General features: G+C 41.0%; 1 protein-coding gene across 1 annotated transcript in view; it reads left to right on the forward strand.

Annotated features, from left to right (window-relative positions):
- The window catches only part of LOC307247520 (glucosidase 2 subunit beta-like), a 226,374-nt gene that overhangs the window by 97,710 nt on the left and 103,833 nt on the right, over positions 1–24,831 (forward strand). The window contains exons 12-13 of the mRNA XM_080023681.1: positions 2,656–2,745; positions 19,897–19,968. Of these exons, the coding sequence (XP_079879807.1) occupies positions 2,656–2,745; positions 19,897–19,968 (162 nt within the window). The remainder of the gene's footprint in view (positions 1–2,655; positions 2,746–19,896; positions 19,969–24,831) is intronic.

Consider the following 24,831-nt stretch of genomic DNA (forward strand, 5'->3'; position numbering starts at 1 on the left):
ATAGGAGGAGGAAGAGGAGAAAGAGGAGGATGAATAAAAGGAAGGAGAGGAGGAAGGGGAAGCAGAAGAGGAAGAAGGAGAGGAGGAGGAGGAGGATGAAGAGGTGGATGAATGGGAGGAGGGAGAGGAGGAGGAGGAGGAGGAGGATAAAGGAGAGAAGGAGTAAGAGCATGAAGGGGAGGAGAAGGAGAGGAGGAGAATGAATAAGAGGATGAAGAAGAAGAGGAGGAGGAGGAGAAAGAGGATGAATAAAAGGAAGGAGAGGAGGAAGGGGAAGAGGAAGAAGGAGAGGAGGAGAAGGATGAAGAGGTGGGTGAATGGGAGGAGAGGAGGAGGAGGAGTAAGAGCATGAAGGGGAGGAGAAGGAGAGGAGGAGAATGATGAATAGGAGGAGGATGAATGGGAGGAAGAAGGAGAGGAGGAAGGGGAAGGAGGAGGAGGAGGAGGATGATGAATGGGAGGAGGATAAAGAGGGGGAGGAGGGAGAGAAAGATGAATAGGAGGAGGGAGGAGGGGAGAAGGAGGAGGATGAATCTTAATTTCCTACTTTCAAAACAAGACATTGCAAAGAAGAACAAAGAGCAATAAATGTCAACTAACATTTTCAATTTTAAATCAAAAGTTCTCAACTTTAATTTGAGAAAGTGCACACGCACGCGCACACACATACACGCACACACACACACACACACTGATGCACACACACACACACACACACTGATGCACACACACACACACTGATGCACACACACACACACACACACACACACACACACTGATGCACCGACATTCAGACGGACACAGACGCACACACACACACACTGACACACCCGCACACACACTCTGATCCCTCCATCCCTGTCCCAGGAGAAAATGGCCGCCGCTCACCTGTCGTTGACCCCATTAGTGATTCTGTGCTCTGAATATGAAAAGGAGGTTATTGTGATCAGCCATTTGAACATTTTGACGCTGTTGTTGTGGCTGTTTCCACGGCACTCAGGGAGCGTCCACAACGTTACACCACATCGCTCTCAAAGTGCAGCGCCTCTCTGGCTACGACACTTTTCAACCAACAATCTGATTAGAAACCGACTCCATGTTATTATCCAAGGGGTTCCCAAACTGAGGTCCGCGCCCCCCTAGGGTCCCCCTAGGAATTGCACGCGGGCCGCAGCCAAATTATGAATGTTTCATGTCGAGATTTATATTGATTTTCTTGTTTTCCATTTTTTTTTTATATTGTGTTTCATGTACAATAAACGGGCTCGTTTGTCTCAGCAACTGGCTGAGTGCAGAGGAAAAGGAGAACGATAGCAGCTTATTGATGGTCAAATATGAGTAAATTTGCAACAAAGAACTATATAAATATCATGCGATTAATGAATAGTCATTATTTGAATCATTTTGACAGCTATATATATATATATATATATATATGTAGTATATTTGCAGTATATATACACATGTATGTATTTATATATTCATATATACTGTAAAGACACTCATATTTGACCAAGTCACTATGTTTCTCCTTTTCCTCTGCACTCAGTCAGTTGCTGAGACAAAGAACCTGTTAGTTTGAAAAGGTAACAAGCTCAACCTTCAGCCCTCACGTCTCAAAGTATAGATTTTCAAGGGATGTTCCATTTCCTTGACCACTCGCTCCTCCTCACGAAGCCTCTCCGTTGTCCTTTTGCTTGTCATTTTTCAATTATTTTCCGACTCCTCCGTATCGCCCTCTCCGGCTTAACCTTCCGGATGTTGTTGAGAAAAGCCGTTAAAACCTGACGTCAAATCCGATCAATGAAGCGGATGGAAAACACATAATGACAACTGAATTATTAATCCCCCCCCAAAAAAATTTTTATTTCTATATATCTTTATAATAATTTACAATAGAATACTATATTATATAATATAATATAATCATAGAGGGTATACATGTATATATTCATAATTATTATATATATATATATATATATATATATATATAAACATACACCGATCAGCTACAACATTAAAACCAGTGACAGGTGAAGTGAATAGCATTATTCATCTTGTTCCAATGGCAACTGTCAAGGGGTGGGATGCATTAGGCAGCAAATGAACCATCACTTCTTGCAGATGATGTATTGGAAAATGGACCTAATATATATATATATATATATATATATATATATCCAAAACACACACTGCTGGTACCAAGCATTTCTACTCTTTACACTGCTCCAAATTAGTCATTTACAACAGCTGACGGCCCCGCCCCGCCTGGTTCAGGGTTCCGTAATTGACACACAAATTACATAGAAAACACACGTCTCCTTATGTCAAAGTTAAAACATATGATTAAACCAAGTACTTCATACAAAAAAACAATATACAAGTTCAACACCACCTATTTTAAACAATATTGTACCTTCTTTGCGGATGGTAATTTCCCAGACAGAGGTTCTAAACATGTTCAAAAAATAATAATTTCACGGCAACAGTATTTAAATACAACATACATCCTTTTGTCGTTAGGGAGTAGGTGCTACATAACAATAATGTATAGTTTTTTATGAAAAAGTTTATATGTATTTTTTTTTTTATTATTATTATAAATATGTACCTAATGTATGCCTATTTTCCATACTTTGTTTTCTGTCCTCACAGTGACCTAAAGACAAAGCTGACCATTGACTATGGTCCAGATTGGGAGTTTCTGTTCCTCAGCAGCCAGTGCTACCAGCTCCAAGTGTACGAGTAAGTAACTATAAAACACCATTTCCCCCTTTTAGTACAAACCAGTGTTTCCGAAAATATTTCCAAAAATATTTCATATAATATGTAATCCCACGGCACTACGTCACTCTTCCACACTCCGGCAAAAGAGTGAATGTTTGACTTACAAACTGAAAATAATTGCTGAGGAATAAATTAAAGTCCAAGGCAAAACGATAGAGTAGTTTGTCGAAGTATGGAGTAATTTGTTGAAGAAGGGAGTAGTTTGTTGGTGTATGGAGTAGTTTGTTGGAATAAGGAGTAGTTTGTTGTAGTAAGGAGTAGCTTGTTGGAGTAAGGAGTAGTTTGTTGGCTTATAGAATAGTTTGTTGGAGTATGGTGTAGTTTGTTTGATTAAGGAGTAGTTTGTTGGAGTATGGAGTAGTTTGTTGGAGTATGGAGTAGTTTGTTGGAGTTGGAGTAGTTTGTTGGAGTATGGAGTAGTTTGTTGGAATAAGGAGTAGTTTGTTGTAGTAAGGAGTAGTTTGTTGTAGCAAGGAGTAGTTTGTTGGCTTATGGAATAGTTTGTTGGAGTATGGAGTAGTTTGTTGGAGTTGGAGTAGTTTGTTGGAGTATGAAGTAGTTTGTTGGAATAAGGAGTAGTTTGTTGTAGTAAGGAGTAGTTTGTTGTAGCAAGGAGTAGTTTGTTGGCTTATGGAATAGTTTGTTGGAGTATGGAGTACCTTGTTGGAGTATGGAGTAGCTTGTTGGAGTATGGAGTAGCTTGTTGGAGTAAGGAGTAGTTTGTTGGCTTATAGAATAGTTTGTTGGAGTATGGTGTAGTTTGTTTGATTAAGGAGTAGTTTGTTGGAGTATGGAGTAGTTTGTTGGAGTTGGAGTAGTTTGTTGGAGTATGGAGTAGTTTGTTGGAATAAGGAGTAGTTTGTTGTAGTAACGAGTAGTTTGTTGGCTTATGGAATAGTTTGTTGGAGTATGGTGTCGTTTGCTGCAGTATGGAGTAGTTTGTTGGAGTATGGAGTAGTTAGTTGGAGTAAGGAGTAGTTTGTTGGAGCATGGAGTACTTTGTTGGAGTAGGGAGTAGTTTGTTGGAGTAGGGAGTAGTTTGTTGCAGTAGGGAGTTGTTTGTTGCAGTAGGGAGTAGTTTGTTGGAGTAGGGAGTTGTTTGTTGGAGTAAGGAGTAGTTTGTTGGAGTAGTTTGTTGGAGTATGGAGTAGATTGTTGGAGTAGTTAGTTGGCTTATGGAATAGTTTTTTGGAGTATGGAGTAGTTTGTTGGAGTATGGAGTAGTTTGTTGGCTTATAGAATAGTTTGTTGGAGTATGGTGTAGTTTGTTTGATTAAGGTGTAGTTTGTTTGATTAAGGAGTAGTTTGTTGAGGTATGGTGTAGTTTGTTGGTGTATGGAGTAGTTTGTTGGAATAAAGAGTAGTTTGTTGTAGTAAGAAGTAGTTTGTTGGCTTATGGAATAGTTTGTTGGAGTATGGTGTAGTTTGTTGCAGTATGGAGTAGTTAGTTGGCTTATGAAATAGTTTGTTGGGAGTATGGAGTAGTTTGTTGGAGTAAGGAGTAGTTTGTTGGAGTATGGAGTAGTTTGTTGGCGTAAGGAGTAGTTTGTTGGAGTAAGAAGTAGTTTGTTGGCTTATGTAATAGTTTGTTGGAGTATGGTGTAGTTTGTTGCAGTATGGAGTAGTTAGTTGGAGTATGGAGTAGATTGTTGGAGTAGGGAGTAGTATGTTTCAGTAGGGAATAGTTTGTTGGAGTATGGAGTAGTTTGTTGGAGTATGGAGTAGTATGTTGCAGTAGGGAGTAGTTTGTTGGAGTATGGAGTAGTTTGTTGGAGTATGGAGTAGTATGTTGCAGTAGGGAGTAGTTTGTTGATATTCTTGGAAGCCATGGAAGTCAAGGGAGTGGTAAAGAAACACTTCGGTGAAAAGTTCCCCAAAATCTCTTTAATGGAATTGGAATTGGAAATGAGGATGAGGTGAGAGCAAAGGAGGCAGAGGAGATCAGCTTCGAAAATTAACACGTCCCCACGCCAACTTGGCCTTGGCGGCCACTGTTTGTTTGGCAGCAAAGTGACACCTGTAGGACTGGTTCAGAATAAGTCTCCGTCCTCATGTAATCTGTTTCACTCCACAATTAAGTTTCTGCCGAGAGGTTTTGGGTCGCGGCCCAAAGAACAGAACCGCTGCCTTGATTATCCTTTGAGTTGAAAGCTAAAAAGCAACAATCTTTATGCAAAACCTTGAGTTCATGCATAAGATATATATATATATATATATATATATATATATATATATATATATATATATATATATATATATATATATTTGTGTGTGTGTGTTATTGTTCATTGCCTGGGTGAAATAACATGGCCAGGCTCCCACATGGAATACCCTTGGGCAGGAAAACAAGACACTGAGTAAAATGGGCTTTCTCTCAAAAATATGAAAAAAAACAGCCACTATTTATATGTGAAAAATGGGAAAATAAAACCACGAACTTGGAGCCCATTTGAATTTTCTGGGCCAACACTAAAAGCAATGAAGCAAACAGCCAAGTTTATAGCCAAGTTCATTTTCCAAACTTTATCTTTTACTTAGGTAAAAAGATGAGGTGCCTCTTGGGGCTATGATGGGCTGAGCAACAATAGCTGTATTAAGCATAAGGTCTATTCATGTGACCTACAGTTGAGCAATTTGGATGAAGGCTGGTTTTATTTTTATTTTCTTATCATGATTCATATAGTGTGTGTGTGTGTGTGTGTGTGTGTGTGTGTGTGTGTGTGTGTGTGTGTGTGTGTGTGTGTGTGTGTGTGTGTGTGTGTGTATATATATATATATATATATATATATATATATATATATATATATACACACCTATATACAACCTTTCCCAAATTTATTGCGGAATATAAGCCATACATTAAAAGTCTTTGAAATCATTGGTACTCCTAAAGCAGAAAGATCAGTTTTGCCTTTAAAACGGCATCAAAAAGATCTAAAAATAAAAATTAAAAATAGAAGCTCTACAGGAACTTGGTTTCTCTCTTCTGAACTGTAAAAATGGCTTTCAGCAAAAGCCAAAATGTGCATGAGAATCTCTGTCAACATGGCCTGAGGTGATAATTAGAGTCCTCCTGCATTAAAAGTACAAACGCAGAGCGACATCAAGGAGAATACCATTTCAAAACGTAGGAAACACGACTGAAACATCTACAGTATTTTTAGTTCATGGGGAAAAAAAAAGTTGCTTTTGATTATAAGTGGCCCATGTGTGGCGATATGTAAATATGTGTCACAACGACTAAATGGAAGCGTACGCTATTCCATCTACTTGTGATGTTATAAAAGAATGACGGACCTGATATCACTTTCCATATAAGGAAGTTGAAAACTGAACCATTGAACTGATGGTTCCATATGTTTAAGCTTTGTTTGGATTCAATGTCAATCTATCACTAGTTGGAATGAATGCTCTAAAGTTTGGTCTTATGGAAACATACATTTATTATTATTATTATTATTATTATTTTTTTCCTATAATAATAATAATAATAATAATAATCATCATCATCTTCCCCAATGCTCTAATCGTCCTCTAAAAATATTGTTTAATGCCACATTTCAACCTCATCAAGCCTTGTCTTTCTTCAGGGTGTCAGCAGGTATTTAAGAATTCAATTTAACGTAAAATTTCGATCTATCTTAAGACAGATTTTTGGACAAAACGTCTCTCTCTTATTCAATAAAGGTGGAAACAGGCTTAAAATGTTATGAACCAGATGATTCTATGAACTGTGAGAACGGTTTGCTGGAAAAGTGGAATACATTTAAATATTAAGTAAGTAACAAGTAGATAGTAAGTATAAAGTGAGTTGGGTGTGATTTAGATTTTTAACGAAAATATGTTGTATTCTGTATTATTTATATGGATAAATAAGATTTGACAAAATGTTAATGTTGAAATTAAAACTTCGGAAATAGAAATGTAAGACTTTTTAGGCCTAATGTTTGGAAAAAAAAACCCAGACTTTTTAAGGAACCTGCAGACATTGAGGTTGTGGACACTCGTCTTATTTATACTGAGTTGAAAACAAGTTGCCCGCAAAATAACTTTCAACACATTTGTTTACACTGTACCTCACAATGATATTAATGAATTTGGTCCACAAATAGACTCAAATACCATGACACCCATGACGACAAGCTTTTAAGATACCCCTTTTCAGCGTTTTTTGAGTCCAAATAAAGCAGGTGAACTCAAACTCCTTCCTCCTACGCCGCCCCCCTGCGCCCCCTGTTATTGACGATTGACCAAATGCCACCTTTGGAAGTTGATTAATTAGGGTGAGCGGCTCATTAAGAGCGAGCGCTAAATTCCAGCCATTAATTTTAAGGACGCCAGTGTCCACGGCAACATCGATCATAATTTGAAAGGCAGAGCGTGTGACGGAGGACTGACTGAACAACATTCCAATTATGATTAAAGTGGTAAACCGGCGCAAACAAGGTCTTTGTGGCGGACGCGCGCGCTCATCCGTTCGCCTGACTCCGTGCGATACGAAGCAAAGAGGAAAAAAACAAGAATGATTTGACGCCAGAGTTGGTCGGGAGCTGCTTTTCTGACACGGGGCTCTGTTCGATTAGTGGCTATGGTGGGTGGTGTGTAAAGCATAAAGGCAGAAACGCTTTAAGTGGAAAAGAAAGTTTGGTTTCATCATTCCCAACTCTATATTACACAATATTGTTATTATTACACCTTGGCTCTGTGGAATGCTCCATTCTGATTGGTCATTGGCGGCCGATTAGCCGTCGGTTCTCAGATCTGATAATGACCGTTAATAATAAATAGCACCTGGAAGTGTTTCAGGTGAGTGTAGTGGCGAGAATTAGAAATAAATGAAGTCAAAAGTTTACGCTCCCACGACAGTCGAGTTAACCAAGAAAAAAACGAAAAACTCAAACTTGTATGAAAGCGCAATTAAGAGTCGATGCAGGACGGGGTTTTGGGGGAACACGGTATGATTGACGAAATGACGAGACAACTTTTATTTACGTCGCTCATGTACGACTCGCTTGAGAGGAGCTGATGAGGAGTCAATACGAGGGGCATTAAGCTGCTAATCTCCCCATTAATCTCTGGTCCTCTTTGAGTCAGAGAGAGAGAGCGAGAGAGAGAGAGAGAGAGAGAGAGAGAGAGAATCAGATCCAGACTTGGTGTGAGTCCATCAAAGATCCGTTTTGATTTCAATAATGCACAGCTATTAGTTCTATTAAAGATAGACGCTCTTTCGGCTCCCACGGCTCACTTTCACAGCTCCGGGCTCTTCTCTTGTTCCTTTTTTATTCCTCTTTTCTTTTCTCTCCTCCAATATTGGGCTGGAAAGGGAGAGCGTTTTAATCAAAAGTGAGAGATCTGAACACCAGGGAGCGATGGATGGTAGACGGAAGAGGAGAAGATGAGAGGATGGTGGGATTCTGCGCCGTTATTAGAAGCAGCTGAGTTTAGTCTCTAGATCTCGAGGGCAAACGGAGGAGGAGGTGGGGGTGGAGGAAGGGTGGAGGCATGGGTGGAGGGGGTGCAATGGAGAGCCGTCGGTTGATCTGTCCGTCAACGTCACGTCTCCTCAGGATCACGGTTCAAGGCGAGTGGCAAGGGTAAAGGAGGGGATGGTGGGATATGAAGAGGGGTTGGGGCAAGGGGGGGATGGAGGACTGGTAGATGGCTGGGGGCCGCTGGAGGTCAGAGGACCCTGAAAAACCAACGTGAGGGCCGGTGGAATGGTGGAAATTGTGGCTGGAAGGGTTGAAAAATAGTGGGGGGGAAAAGTCTGCGGTTTTGGGAGTGAGATTGATTGAGCGGAATGGACTCAACGCAGGCCTCAAACTGACGGCCCGCGAGCCAGATGTGGCCCCTGTATCAATGCAAAGTGGTCCTTTGAGTCAATGTGAAGGATAGCGATGAATTATAGTTAAGGTTAATTTTCAGATAATCGAAAAATAGATATATTTTCAGAAATACCTGTAGCGCCTGAAGTAGATGGTGACCTTCCCATCAATCGGTTGGTGAAAGACATGTATTCTTTCTTGTTGTAATACGCAACATTTAAAAAATTATTCATTTATTTCAATTTATTTATTAGTTTACACCCGCAAGAACGCTCCCAGCCCAAAGCACCATGATGGGAGGATGGGTTTAAAATACTGACTTTTCCCTTGAATATACTCGGAAACCCTATATATACTGTGTGTATATATATATATATATATATATATATATATATATATATATGCAAAACCCTATCCCAAATACAGCTAATTTCACAAATAGACTAACATTGGAAACACAGTTGTGAAACTAAGATGGGGGCATTGATCGGCATTTGGTTCGTCTAAAGATCACAGTTTCTCTTTTTTTTTCTGCAAACTATTGGCAAAGAGGTCAAAAGCAGTACTAATCTTTATATTTTTAATGCCTTTCCTCCATTGCTTAATTGTGTGCGTAGTTTTAGACTTCCTGTCTGTGCAGAATAATCTCTCTAATGAACCAGTGTTTTTGTTTAGGAACGCTAGATTTCACAGTGATTGTAGTTGTGTCAATCACCTTTTTTTTTTTTTTTATCCAATTGTATCGGTGAGCAGGATAGGTTTTTTTTTGGTGCAGAGCCGTGGTATTTTTGGCATGCTATTATTCCGAAGACTTTTAGTCGTGGAAGACATTGAGAGTGTGAAGCATAAATAAAGACAAAAACAACTTGAATTGCACTCTGCAGCCCCAAGCAAAATTCTGTTCCTGCCATTACCAATGTCATGAACTGCCACTGTTTCCAAAATGCGGCGAGACGTTGTATTTTCAAAATCGTACTATTCCCCTCCTGACATGGTAGAAAGCCAAAAGGTAGATTATAGACCAGGGGTGCTCACATTCTCTTTAAGCAGATAGACCACGACCACTCCTCATTTTGAAAGATTTTCGACCATTATTCCTCTTGAATTACAAGTCTCGAAACTACTCCAAGCTCACACTAATACTCAAAACAATCCGTGCAATAGTTTAGGGCCCTTCACATTATTTATGATTAGATGCACGTTATCAATCTGTGCTTGTCAGTGCCATGGAAAATAATGTAATGAAGTCTGGAAAAAGCCCAAATTGTTTGGCCTCCTCGCTTCCTGGAATGCACCCGCATCACATCACGTCTTGGGCTGGGGAATCAGTCGAGAGCGCGTCAAAACTACAGCATCCACAGCAGATGTCACGGCCGTGGAGAGATGGTAAATATTCATTTGGAGGATGATGTGAGAAGTTTGATTTGAGCGGCTTCCGTGGCAGAATTTTGGAGGAGGAATTTTGTGGAGCCAGTTTCAGAGTTTTACCCGGCGCTGTGGTGAAAGGGGCGTTTTGTTCCAATTGAGCCCCTCGTTTCCAATGAAGAAAATCTGAACGGGAGCCTGATTGAATGAGTCATCTTAACATCAGCATAAGTTGTAAACAAATTTGACAAATAATCTCTTGAATTTCGACTTGAACTTGAATTTGTTCTTACTCCAAAAGGACCAACTTTATTTGCCGACCACAAGACGGGGAAATATGGTCCCAAATAATTTTCAATATTCAAAGTTTGATTTTCTATCTTCTACCAATCTTGACACGTTGGATATAGGGAGATTTTTCAAATGTGAGTAGTGGGATTGGGAGGCTTCCCTAGAAGTGTAGCTTTTATTCCGCAACAACCCAAATATTAAGCCAAACTAAATGCATTGTTTGTTAAACATTTATAACAAAAAAGTAAGTGTATAAAAAAAATAACAAAAGTACTCCCAGCCTCCCAGATAAATCAGCAATGAAATAAATGTATAATGCAAATGTGAAGAAATTGTTCGCCACGAACGAAAGGTTCAAGTGTTTAACATTTAAAATCAACATTTAACGCCGTCAGAATTATTGATTTTGGCGAAGAATGTGGAAAAACTGTTGCTCTCAAAAATACTTTAGGCGGAATGCAAATGCAATGCGGTCATTGCATCACTTTTAATCATTAATTATTTCCTCAAGAACTCGTGTATAGGGCCGATAATCCATATTATGTGTTAAGTTTGTTCTAATCAACTTCTAATCTTCTAATCTTCTCTTTTTCATTAATACCTTCCCCTTTTTACTCAAAAAATACTTGCATTTTATCAAATTGTGCCGTACCAACTGTACAAAATACCAACAATTGAATATGCTTGAATCAGGCATTCAATTCTCATTCAGATGCCCTGAAAGCTCTACTCACTCTGATGTGACAAGAAAGACCAGAACTGAGCAGACACCTCTGTAGAAACCCTCATTCACACTTTAAAAAATACACAAAAATGGAACGAAAACAAACGTAGCAGCAACGGGACGTCATCAGAAAGATGTGGACCTTTCCGTGCAATTTCCGGGAGTGAAAATCTCCCACAAACGGATTTGCCGCGACATGAATCATCCGGCTAATTTTGAACCGGGTGGTTGGATTAAACGGGGCGGCCGTTGTCGAATGAGTCCAGCGGAGTTGACTCACAGTTTGTTTGGAGTTGCATCACCTCACATTTTCAGATTTTACCGCTTTGCCGACTGACTTTGCACCTCTTGAGCCAGACGGCAACGCCTGCTCGACCCGAGCGGGCTGCAAGAGTCCTCCGCTTTTCAAAGAAAGTATTTGTTCCGAACTCAAAGTGTTGACTCATTCCTCGCACTCTGACTTTTTACCGCTCAAGTTTAGAGATTGATGGACACTTTAATGGTCAGTTTTGACATCTGCAAAAAGTCTGAATTTGGAGCTCGAGTGTGGCTTTGCGATATGGCTAAAATCTTCTATCCGGATATGGGTAATTTCAAAAGTCGAAAACAATATATATATCACGATATAGCACATTTTCTGTATATTAAATTAATAAATAGTTTATATTAAAAAATGAAAACGTGTTAAAACCTATTTTAATTTGATTTGTGACCCTTTTCGGAGCTCTCAAATTTGCAAAATTGAAGATGTAAACTTTAATTCACTGAACTAAAGCAAAAAAGTACTTTGGTTTGGTAACGCAAGTTTTTCCTCAGCTCTCTTCAAAAAAAAGTTCAACAAACAATGGGAGGTGTTTTTATTTATTTTTTCTCCCTCCTGTTAAGCCCCGTGCGCGGTGTTTGGTCCGTGAGTAATTTCCCGAAGATTACATCCGCTCCCACGTGCAGATAACGTGAAACGTTGCCGTGAAGCAGTTCTGCCGCTGATGATGCGACAGGCGTGGTGATGGAAACGGTATGAAAAATACAGACACGGCGGTAATTTTCCTGTCGTCTTACATCGTCATATGGCGCAGCCCTAAACTCCAGTACAATTTTTCACATGCCTATATCATTTTCTTTCTTTTTTTTCACGCCGCCCTAATCCTCTTCCTTATGAAACAAGTTGTTAATTCACGGGTCGATTGGAACAATTAGTACAATAAATTTACATACGTCATAAGCAATAGTATACTAATAGTATTAATACTCATGATGAACGCACAGGGCTTTTTTTACAGATGGGGTAACCATTGTTGTTTTCCTTGAGCAGAGTTATGAATGACACCATGATTTCACCGTATGCAGATGATGACGCCTTGTCATTAGGTAAGAGGGTCACATGCAAACCTCCCAATGTGCTTTTGGTGACGGGATCCTCGGTGCGTCTGAATGCAACGTGCTTAGAGCTTTCTGCATCACGGGCCCACAATGCAATACCCCCACTGCAGGAATCACAGTGTTTTGTCTCTGAAAATAGCACTTATCATGCTTCATATGCAGGTTTTTGGTCAAGCTTAAAAAAGTGGAGCGTGTCCTCCAGCAATCCAATCCATACGTGGCCCATGCGCTGCCGTTTTTTATTTCCGGAATACATCTAAAAGTTGCACTCGCATGCGACCTCGAAGCTTGGAGCCGTACACCGCGCGCTCAACAGTGACGTTTCCGCGACAAAGACGGGAGGAAAAATGAGGATAAACAGAAAAGACAGGAACACGTGGGTGTTAATTGCCTCCGGCTCTGCGCGGTTGATCTTTTCTTGAGCGGCGGCTCGGTCGAGGAGCGCTGAAACGTCGCCACGAGTGTCTGTGTTGACGTTTAGGGCGCTTATTAGTAAAAAATAAAAAAATAAAAAACCCCGGTTCAGACGTGGAACGCGCAGGGCTTTTTTAATTGTGTTTGCCTGACCCTTCGACCTCCAAATTACCCCGGCGACGACAGTAAACCAAAAGGCTAATTGTGTCACAGTTGGCAAACTTTTTTGGCCAAAGCGTCCGCAGGGTTACCCGCTAAACCAATTAGCGCCTGCTGAAGTTGTAGCTGTGCTTACCTCCACCTCCGTTGAACCCCCACCTACGCGCTATGTGGATCCGGGCGGAAGAAGCTTAATTACTCGCTGCGTCTCCTCCACCCTCCCCTCTTCGCCCTTGTGTCAGTCGACAGAGGGATAAACATGTTATTGTTATTATTATTATTATTATTATTATTATTATTATTAGTCCCGTCTGTGATTAACAATTAAATGCTTGATACGGCTCTGAAGCGTGTTTCCGTACTCTGCTCAGCTGTTGTTTTCTGTGGTTTTACAGTTGAAAGGAAAACTCCTTAGTCAGCCAAACCTTATCCATAAGCTTCAACGGGGCGATCGCGAGAAAGTTCTTTGGCGACCGCAAATGCCCCATGGAAGCTATTCTCCCGATACTGGATTCCAATGTCAGGAATCTCACGGTTTGACTCCCAATGATCATGCACTGAGATTGGGGTTAGAAAATAGAGTATGGATGTGTTCAAAAAGCAGGTTCAATTTCCAGAGTGTTCCTTCGTGCATAGGTTAGAAACTCAACTTTTGGGGGTTTCTGTGTGTAGGCCTCTAATCATCGAGCCTGGCAGAGCCAAACCGACAAGCAAATGCGTATTAGTTTGGAATCTCTCCATTCTTTTTTTCGATTTCCAAGGGGCATTACCAACGGGCGCAGACCAAAATGTCTCTGGACGCAATTGGATGAACCTACAACCAATCAGAGCACTGGATAGACCTACAACCAATCAGAGCACTTGATAGACCTACAACCAATCAGACCATTGAATAGACCTACAATAAATGAGAGCACTGGATGGACCTACAACCAATCAGAGCACTGGATAGACCTGCAACCAATCAGGGCACTGGATAGACCTACAACCAATCAGACCATTGAATGGACTACAATCAGTGAGAGCACTGGATGGACCTACAACCAATCATTGTTACGTAGCACTGAGCAAGTGAGTTGGTAAATTAAACTTCGACCAAATCTTGTGCGAAGTACAACAAACATCGTTGTTTGTTATCAACAAAAGCCTTTTAGAGAAAATAAACCGTCCATTTGGTTTAATACTGTCCCGATAGCAGATTCAACAGAGCGTTCCACTTCAGTGGCAGCCATCTTGGTTGTTAATGAAAAAAAGCCTCAACAGCTCTCCTCTGCATCTCCATCTTATCAAACCCGCCCCATATCAGATAAACAGTTGTGATTGGCCGGGTGGAAATGTGTTGGAATGGGAGGGTGGCTAGACGTATTCTGCAGAGCAAATGAAACATGAGCGGCAGATTGGTCTGTTTCCCAGGCTGGTAATCATCTGCACATGGTATTTACCATCACATCCTGTGCCTGTAATGACATTTAATGACATGAAACATTAAAACATCTGTATATGATGAAGATCGGGATGAAGATGAAAACCGGGAGAAAACGAGAGAGGAAACCCTTGATTCCAGTCGTGGGCATCTTGACCCCCGTTACGCATCCCTGGGTTAAAGTGATGCCCCCGCTTTTGAGAAACGAAACAGGAACGGAGGTAATGGAGGAACGTGCAGATTTCTGTTCTGCCGTCGCCGCCCGGGGCGACTAAGTGGTTGCATCCATGATGTTCAGTCGCTGGCGGTCTCGCTCCAGGTCTTAGACTGACGCGGTGGCACCGGCTTATTACTGCCGCTGCCAGCGCTGCTTTGTCACGGGTCCTGGCGCAAGGCGCCCAGCCCAGAGGGATCTAGATCTAGTTCCGCCGGCCTTTCTAAGTCCTAAGTACAAGTACTTAGAGTTACTGTACTCAGGTACATTTGTACCTATCAGGATCCATAGTTGCAAATGTGTAGTCTCATAACATTGTGTGAATCCGGGGCAGCGTCTCTCAAACATCTGGATTCCTGGGCTTGCTCATCACTGATTGATGAGGCCCAGATCCTCGTAAATCACCGTGACGCATCCTTTATGCCGTATCATAGGCCCTGTTATAACAGGGCGTCAAGTACTTTTACTTGTAATCCTTCAGATACATTCAAGGGCAAGTACTTAGATACTTTTCCGGCGTGGAAATGTCAATGTGGTGCTTTAATCCATCAGTCAATCAATCAAAACGTTCATGTCCCCAAGGGGAGAACAGCTGCACAGCACAGATGTAAGCGGCGTAAAATTCACATAAAAAAAACAAAAAATGCCTAAAACAAAAGGAAAAGTCGATTCAGTTCAATTGGTTCGATTTCACTCTAGTATTTCTCCTGTCGGAGGTATTTGTACTTTTTTGCTCCGAGTGCCTCTTCCGCGTCTGCAGCCGAGGCCCGCCGCTGCCGGTCGATTGGCATGCGCGGCGGCACCACCGGCGTGCTCCGTCCGACTCCCTCCCACTCCCTCGCCTTTCATCCCTCCCTCCCTCCCTTTTGTGTCTTTCTCCGTCTCCATCCCTCTTGTCTTTGGCCTGTTCGCCCGCGCCCGCCTCCGCCCGCGCTCGCCTCCGGGCGATCTGTCTCGACCGGCCTTCCCCCGGCTTCACGCCCGGCGTCACTAGCCGCCCGTCTGCGGGGGATGGGTCTTCTCGGAGGGTGGATGGTGGGTGGGGGTGTGGTGGATGGTGGGCGGGGGTGCAGTGGGGTCTGACCTTTCCGCTACCGCCCGTTTGGGATGGGGGGGTGCAGGATAAGACGTGTCCATCTGGAAGGACGAACGCCGGCCAAGACGCAGCACTAATGTCTCAGGCCTCTCTCCCTCGGGCTGCCAGTTCTTCTTCTGCTTCTTCTTCTTCTTCTTCTTCTTCGTCTCCCTCTTCTTCTGCTTCTTCTTCTCATTCTTCTCCCTTTTCTAATTCTTCTGCTTCTTCTTCTTCTTTTTCTTCCCTTATTCTTCTTCTTCATCTTTTGCTTTCTCAGTCACCCAATGGAGGTGAACGTACAAGGTCAGTTTGCACCGGCCCTTCATATAAACAGTCCAGCAAGCGTGTCAGCAAAAGTCTGCAGGGATGGAAGGATGGATGGATGGATGGATGGCTTTCAGCGTTGGGGGTGGAGTGAAGGGGAAGGAGAGGTAGAGAGAAAGGTGGAAAGAGAGGGGGGGGTGTCCCATGTGGGATCCGTTTGATTGCTGCATCTCCCACCCATCCATCCATCCAGCCATCCATCCATCCATCCATCCATCCAGCCATCCAGCCATCCAGCCATCCATCCATCCATCCATCCATCCATCCATCCATCCATCCAGCCATCCAGCCATCCAGCCATCCATCCATCCATCCATCCATCCCATCCAGCCCAAACACCTGCTTTGCACACTTTATCATCCTGCAGCTCGTTAGAGGGCCATGAATTCAAGAGAACACGTGGAAAGGTGTTTGGAGGGAGGCGTCCCCCCGACCTTCATTTTGGATGCTGTTGTTCAGCGCTCACCGCCCACGTGGTGCCGTCGGTGCGTTGCTTTCTCGAAGCGCAGTATGGACGCGTACACTACGTTGTTTCCTTCAATTAAGAAACGGAAATGCAAATGAAACACACTATTTCTGTTTGTTTTGTTCCGAGGAACGGGGTCACGGGCGAGCCGGCTCCCGTCTGAGAGCCAGTTCCTTATTTCTTAATTTATTGTTTTGGTAAATTTACACAGTTAGGACGAACCTGTCGCCTGTTTGTTGAACACCAACCGCAAATGTCTCACTTCAGTAATACCACTGAGAGCCGAGCGGGGTGAGACTTCGTATGTTGCGCCGTCCTTTGTAGGAACCGTCCCTTCCCCGCGTGATCCAGGAAGGAGGGTTATTGTTCAAACACCGTTCTTGAAGGACATTTGAACTGAACGACATGAGAGCAACCTTCAGCGAAGTCAGTAATATTGACGTATATAGTACATTACAGGTTTCCGAGGTTCCATGAAACACAACATGTTGTGATGTGTTTTATGGAACCTCGGAAACTTGTAATATGCACATAACATGATGAAACTGGACCCTGTGCATTGCTGCCTGCAGCTATATTTATTGATATTATTATTATTGCTGTTATTATTATTAATAATAATGATTTATATATATATATAAACTTTGTATAAAGCTTTGAATTTTCGAGTTGAAGGTTACCTCGAAACATAGTGCCAGTGTGATGTCAGATGCATAGTGTCAGTGTGGTCAACGTGCATGGTCAAGGTCCAAAATAACATATTTATATAAATATATACTGTATATAACAATATAAATATGAATTGAATTGTTATTTATATATATATATATATATCCCTTCCCTTTGTTCTTGGCCCTTATCGCTGATGGACGGCTCGGCCATTAAAATCCATGGCGGACATGAAAGGCTACGCAGCCTAAATGCAGAGGACCTCCACATCCCAACGCTCATCTCTCCCTCTCTTTCTCTCTGTGATGTTCATCATTTTCTGTTTTCTCGTCCTCCTTTTGATCCCCACTCCCTCCCTCCCTCCCTCCCACTCTCCTTCTCCTCTATTCCCAGACCCCACATCTACTTATGCCGCCATACCATCAATTTTCCCTGCTCTCTGTTGTTTGACATTGATCTGTTTCACCATGATACCGGAGTACACGGAGAAATATTATACACCATGTTTTCATACAATTATCAAAATATTGACATTTTACAGTCGTCATTGAATATAATTATACGAATGAAATTGGGTTGTGTACGGCCGTAATTGGCTATTTTCTGTATTTCGACTCCATAAGGAGGTAAATGAATCTGTGTTGCGTTCCGATCGCGTGTAAATAAAGGGTTTTCTGAAAACTTAAAGAAACAGAAAGTGAAAATGTAAAATAAAAACAATAATCATAATAACAATAAATTAAATAATTGATAAATAATAATAATTTCATTCATGAATAACAATAATAATAATAATATTTTTATAATAATTATAATAACATGAATATGAGACATTAATAAATACACAAATAAAAGTAATAATAAATTATATCTAAGTGAAAACAGACAATAATAACAAAAAAAAACCTTTCAAGTAGAGAGCATGGTTTCAGCTCCCTCACTTACTCCAATCTCTGACTCTGTTGTCTTTCTCTCGTGACTCACGAGTCTCGGGTCCGATGTGTTTGGGCTCAGTTTGGGCTCCAGTGTAATCGGAGTGACGGCCAACACTCGCAGTGACGACCAACACTTTATACACTTTATACAATTTACCACCTTGTCATGCTCTGACATTTCACCAAAGTGACTTCTCGCATGGGGAGTGCACGTCCCATGGCGGCAAAATTTAGCTACGGTCAACAAACCACTTCACAAACATTGTCTTTTATTTTTTAACTAGACAACAGCTGTTGACTAATGAACACATCGAAAATAAAAATAATAAATAATAAAATGAAATGGGGGTCGAGTGCTGTTTATATCTGTAGTCCTTAGGTTCACATCTGACGTTTCGCATCGAGAATCGATGGCATCTACTATAGCCTTAAAGGAGGCTTTACACTAAATCCGAAAACGCATCCGACGGTCTAATCTTCCCCCATTGTGGCCGTCAGATGAACTGTGTCGCTTAATATGTCGGAGAAAACGGGAGCGCAACAGCGAAACTAGCTTGTTCCTTACTATTTGCTGTTAATAACATCATTATTTTGTGTACAAAACGTATTTACTTTGGTTTTAAGCCTGATTCCAATAGAAAAAAGCAATATTTTGAAGAGGCCTTCCGGAGCCTCGGATAGGTTGCACCGCAGGGGGGGCGGGACCTATCACAGAGGGGCGGAGCATCTCGCGCGCGGGATACAATTGTTCCATGGAAATGACCGCTCATTTATTCCGGTTTGTTGTTGTTGTTGTTTGTCGGTTTGGGTGTGAATATGGCTTGAGATAAAAACTGTCTTTTCAGACGGTTCGAGACAATTGTAACATTGATATTTTGTTTGGGAGTTAAATTAAATTAGTTAAATTCCACCTTTGTCATAGGTATTTTTGAATGTATTTTCAATAGTGCCCGCCCCCCATTATTATTAGTTATGCAGCCGATGTGTCCCCATTTTTAAGTAAGATTATTTATCCTGTACTTATCTGTTTTACACTACTTTTAAGTTACTCACCTAATTAAGTGCAGATGTCCAACTAGGCATTATAAATTCATCCATGTTTGTTTACACTCGTGTTTGGACAAGACACGGCTTTCCAAGCAGGAAGCGATGCTGCGTTCATGGCAAACTCAGAACACAAACTCGTTTCGAAAGTGTTGATGCGCTCACAGGAACTTCACTTCTACTTATTTTTTATCTTTCAAAAAGTTATTTGTGTGATAATTGTATTTATTTATTTGTTTGTTAAAATCCTATAAGCAGTTAAATGTTCTCAAATATAGAAACTTTAACAAAATACAATTTTTTCCCAATTTATTTGAAAATGTTGCACTCGTTGATAAAGTATTGGTTAAAACGTCGTTAATCAGCTAAGACCCTCCAAGATCGGGATCAGCATCGAGCGAAAAATCTGGCATCAGTCTGGCTGTTATTTAGAATTTTTATTCAATATTTACATCATTCTGGTTCATTGTTTATTCCGGGTTTTTTTTTTATTAGTTATTTTTATTTTTTTATTTTTACATTTATTGTCCATGACAAAATGTATCTTTCTTCTAGTTATTGTCTGGGGGGTAAGGTTAAGCTAACTTTATGCAAATGTTTCTTCTTTTTATTAATTTTCATGTCTTTTCAGGTCATTTTGTTTAATTGCTTTTTAGGTTCATGTTTATTTTATTTATCATTTACTGTTGGATCTGTTGTATCTTCATGGTATATTTTGACATATCTACCTCCCCGTCTATCCATCTACCTACTTTTCAACCTCTCATCCCTAACGTGCATGTTTCGTGTTGTCCGTGCAGGTACACCTACACGCTGTGTCCCTTCCAGCAGCTCTCCCAGAGGAGCCAGGCAGGGGCCGAGGTGCTGCTGGGGTGAGTCGCTCTGTTTGTCCCTCTGCCCCCTGTAGCCTCGCTGGCCGCAGTGGGCGAGGGCACCGGCCCTGCTTGGCTTTCAACTCAAACTCAAGGGTTATTTGAAGTGATAGGATTTAATGAGGAGGGCTTAAGGTGGGAATTTTTATGTCATATTGCAGAAAATTAAGTTACTAAAATGTTTCCAGTTGCATATCTTCCCCGGAAGTGATGACATACGATCAGATAAGAGTAATGAGTCCCCTCTTCAAGATTCAAGAGGTTTATTCATCTTATACATTATGACGGATTCTGCATATCAGGAAAAACAGCGAGAAATACATTAGTATTCATATTTATAATTTTTTAAACATAAAGAACCGTAGGCTCAAAATAAAAAAAATTAAAAAGTAATATTCCGTGTTTGCAGAATACGCTTTTTTGTACTTTAAATTTTACACTTTATGTCTATACAGAACATTTTAACAAATATATATATTTTTTTAAGTTCAAATTCCGTTTTTAAATCACTAAAACACATAAAACAATAAAGAAATTAAGTATACAGACACTGTACAAATATAATATCTACAAAATATGCAGAATCAAATGGATGATGCAGGCATAGGTATGGACGTTTTTATTGGATTTTAATATTTGTAGCGTAAAACCGTCCACAAATGAGCACCAGGATCCACAAAGATGGTATACTTTTTTTATTTGTGTTGTGTAAAGTCATATCCACAGAAATCCAGAACGATTTGCAAATACGCATAACTGACTGTCGACACCTAATAAAATCGTTCATAAAAATGATATAGGTTTAATAAATCTAAATTGTTCCACCACAGCAAATACACGGCAAGTCATATTTACGCATCCCCGCGTCCATTTGTACGTTAAGGAGGTTTTGCACGCCCGTGGATCGCTTCCTGTCAGGTTTGTGGACCACGTGACATTTTGTGACCTCCCTCCAATTTATCTGCACAAGTTTGTCGGACCTCAGATCCGCAGAACGAGTCCAGCAAAGCGGAGTGTGAATCTGCGGCAGTCGTCGCAAAAGTCGCGATATCCGAGAGCGACTTGGCGCCGATTTCTTCTCCCGGCGATTTTCGTGCCGAATGTTGGATGGTGATTGGTCGTCCTTTCTGAACGACGGGCGTCCATTGATAATGCCTGTGTGCTACATGCTACATGCTTACGCTGACGCCACGCCCCCTTCCGTCCTCCTCCTGGTATCCCTTACCCCTCTCTTGTCAGCGCAGGAGCGACGAGAAAAGAAAAAAACATCTCTCCTTTTTTCCTTTTTGTCTTTCCTCCGCTCCTCCTCCCCCTCTTTGAATTTTTGATTTGAGGTGATAATTATGGGATGTCGCGGCGCAGTCTCTCATTAGCCTTAGCTGTCAGTCATCGGGTATTTCCACCGTGAGCAATTATAGCAACGCTGCTCCATCGACATGGACGCTTATTTGTCTAAATATACAAATAAATAAAAAGTTTGTGTGTGTGTGTGTATAAGAGTGTGTGTGCGTGTATAAGTGTGTGTGTGTGTGTGTGTGTGTGTGTGTGTGTGTGTGTGTGTGTGTGTGTGTGTGTGTGTGTGTGTGTGTGTGTGTGTGTGTGTGTGTGTGTGTGCTTGCGTGCGTGCGTGTTTTTGGGGTTAGTTGACGACAACTCTGCGTCAGATGCATCAAAGCGTCGTCCTTCTTTCCCGACGTGATGCTTTTTATTTTTGGCTTTCATCCCTTTGGCGCCAGACATCAAATATTCCGGACACATTTGGGGTTAATTTAACAGCGAAGACGCTTTCCAGACGCTCTTTAAAACTAATTTGTATTTGAAGTGCGGCCGCGCTGCTCTGACCTTCCACGCTCACTTCCCACTCAGATCTGGAGGGAAAATGCGTATAGATATATATATACATATATATCTATATATATTTATTTATTTATTTATTTATGTTTTGTATTATCATATTTTTTTCCCCACTTTTTTCATTTTTTATGGAATGGGACAGAATGCCGAGTGTTCTCAATGTGACCCTGGATCTGTCACTCAACTCGCTACGGGAAGCCAGGAGGGACAAACCGATCATCTTCCATATCCTCTTACGTACGGTTGACTGTTCTGGACAACACGGTGGCCCTGCCCCGAGCTTTTACGCAACCAGTGGGTTTTTTTGTATTCTTAGTAACGTTCTCATATACGGGAAGGGTTTTTATGTTTTATTTTTTTGGGTGCTAGAGATGGCTGCGTGGGTGCACAGGGTGGGGCTGGACATTTGATCAAATTCAAACGTAAAATGGCAACGTAACAGAGCATGATTTTCAAATCACAGAGGCTGAGATGACTTCATTTGTCGGGGCTCAATGTGCGCATGTATGTACCCTCTCCGATGGTAGCGGAGAGGGAGCGCCGACGGCGTTTTCGTTTTATTTTGGGTTTCCTAATGGAAGGGAGGCAGTGTGTGATGGCGACACTTCCTCCGTGACTCTCTGCTTATTTATTGCTTGTGTTTAGTGAATCATGCAGAAGATAAGGAACTTAAAAAAAAAAAAAGTCACACGAAATCACAATCTCAAAAAATGGCAATGTGATTATTTTCCCCAAACCGCTCGGCCCTAACATATGCGCGGTTTGCATAAAATAGACGCTTAATGTTTTGAAAAGCAAAAATTAAAAAAAATAGGCATATTTTGAGGGAGCTGAAAAGATCCTCAACCTAAGAAATTAAAAATAAAACTATAAACAAAAACAAAACAATGAATAAACAGACTTTAAAATAGCCACATCTATACAACAAAAAGCCAAATAATAAAGAGATGGAAAAAAAAAAAAAAAGAGCCAAATATACAAAAATAGCCCAAAAAAAGAATTTTATTTTATAGTCGAATAAAAAAAGTCACTAATGAAAAGTAGTACAATTTGCAAAAATGTCCAAATAAACAACACAAATAAAACGAAAAAAACATAGCCAAACAAAAATAGCCAAATACTCTGAAACGTACAAAGCAGTGGTTGTATGCATAGGATGGAGTACATGAATATACATGATAAACTGTTTTATTTCATATACAGCCACTGTGCCTGGACACAAAACCACAACAACTGGGAGGTTGTTTACTGTGGTGGTGTATTGAATAGTGGACTATTTTCGGGGTAAAAGGGTGGAGGTCGCGGGGTGGAGGGGGGGGGGGTTGGTGGGTGGAGGAGACTGGTGTGTGTGTGTGTTTGTGTGTGCATGGGGTGGGGACATGAATCATGGCTCGAGCGCTGGGAATAAAAGTTCATATTTTAGGCCGACACGCCATCCCTCACAGCAGCCTCCCTGATATCAATCTACATGGAGCACCATCCCTCCCTCTCTCCCAGGAGCAGAGAGAGGGAGGGAGGACAAGAGGGAGCGCTTTGATTTAAACGCAAGCATTTATCATACCTGGACAACAAGGGGGGAGGGAGGGAGGGAGAGGAGGTATATTAACATGTCTTGTCAGTTTTGGGTGTGAAGTTACAACTCCTTACGTTTTGTTTATGAGTGCGAGATGCGACAAATGCAAAATGCAGCTGCAGATGCTTGATTTAGTTATTATTATTATTATTATTATTATAACTTATACATTCTCTGAATTTTGAAGCCTAAAACTATCTGGAAAACCAACTTCAGTGTAACACACGAGCAGGGTTTGCGTCTCGTTTGAGCTGCGCCGTTACAGCGACCTCGAGGTCCACGTTTCATCCAAATCCATCCACACACGGAGCCGGTATTCACCGAAAACCCACCGAGAATTTAGCGATTTTAAGACCGACGTGCCAGTACGCCAGTCCGAAAAACGTCCGACCCGGCTAAAGGGATTTGGAAGACACACTAGAAACCTAACCTGGAAACACGGTTGAGGTGTCATTTAAACCGCTACGTCACAACGTCAGAAGTTTCATCCAAATCCATCCACATTCACATCCATATCCACAACCAAACAACTTTGGCCCAAAATATTCAGTAGTTCTGGTTAACTGACACGTCACACGTCTCGTTCTAAAATGAACCGGATGAGATTTACAGTAAGATGCTTTATAACATATTATTTACTATAAATGATATTTACAGTAAGAAGCTTGATGAAATAATCATATTATTTACTATAAATTATATTTACATTAAGACACTTCATGACGTCATCATATTATTTACTTTATGTGATATTTACAGTAAGACGCTTTATGACATCATATTATTTACTTTAAATGATATCTACAGTAAGACACTTGATGACGTCATCATATTATTTACTATATACAGTATGATATTTACAGTAAGACACTTGATAACGTCATCATATGAATTACTTTAAATTAAATTTACAGTAAGACGCTTTGTGACGTCATCATATTATTTACTATAAATGTACAGATTCTGAGTGAGAATGTCCAGTTGCACCGTGTCCAGTGTGCGGTGTGGCACACTGACTCACTTTGTAGTGGTTAGACGTTACCAAACTATTGATTTACGTGTATATTTATATAGCTTCTACCCTTATAGATGTCAGTAGATCAGTTCAATTGATATTTTAATTCTGTGGTTCACTTTACTTTGGCAGATTAATGAAAGAAATATTACAGAATAATCCTTGAAATGTCGACAGAGCGTCGCTCGAAAACAGCTGTGCGAATCAATGAGGAGTTCAAAACCCAAGGTGGCGTTGGAAAAATAGAAGCCGTGCAATGGTTATTACCCACAGAAACATCACTGAAAATCAATAAAGAGACAATAAAGAAGCCACTGTCCAAAAATCCAGTCGTTAAGGTCAGTCACAATTAAAAAAATAAAATAAAATAAAGAAAAAAAAAAAAAAGTACTGAAGAAACGAGATGAGCAACCAGGAGACG

This window comes from Zeus faber (assembly GCF_960531495.2).
Source record: "Zeus faber genome assembly, chromosome: 22".
NCBI lineage: Eukaryota > Metazoa > Chordata > Actinopteri > Zeiformes > Zeidae > Zeus > Zeus faber.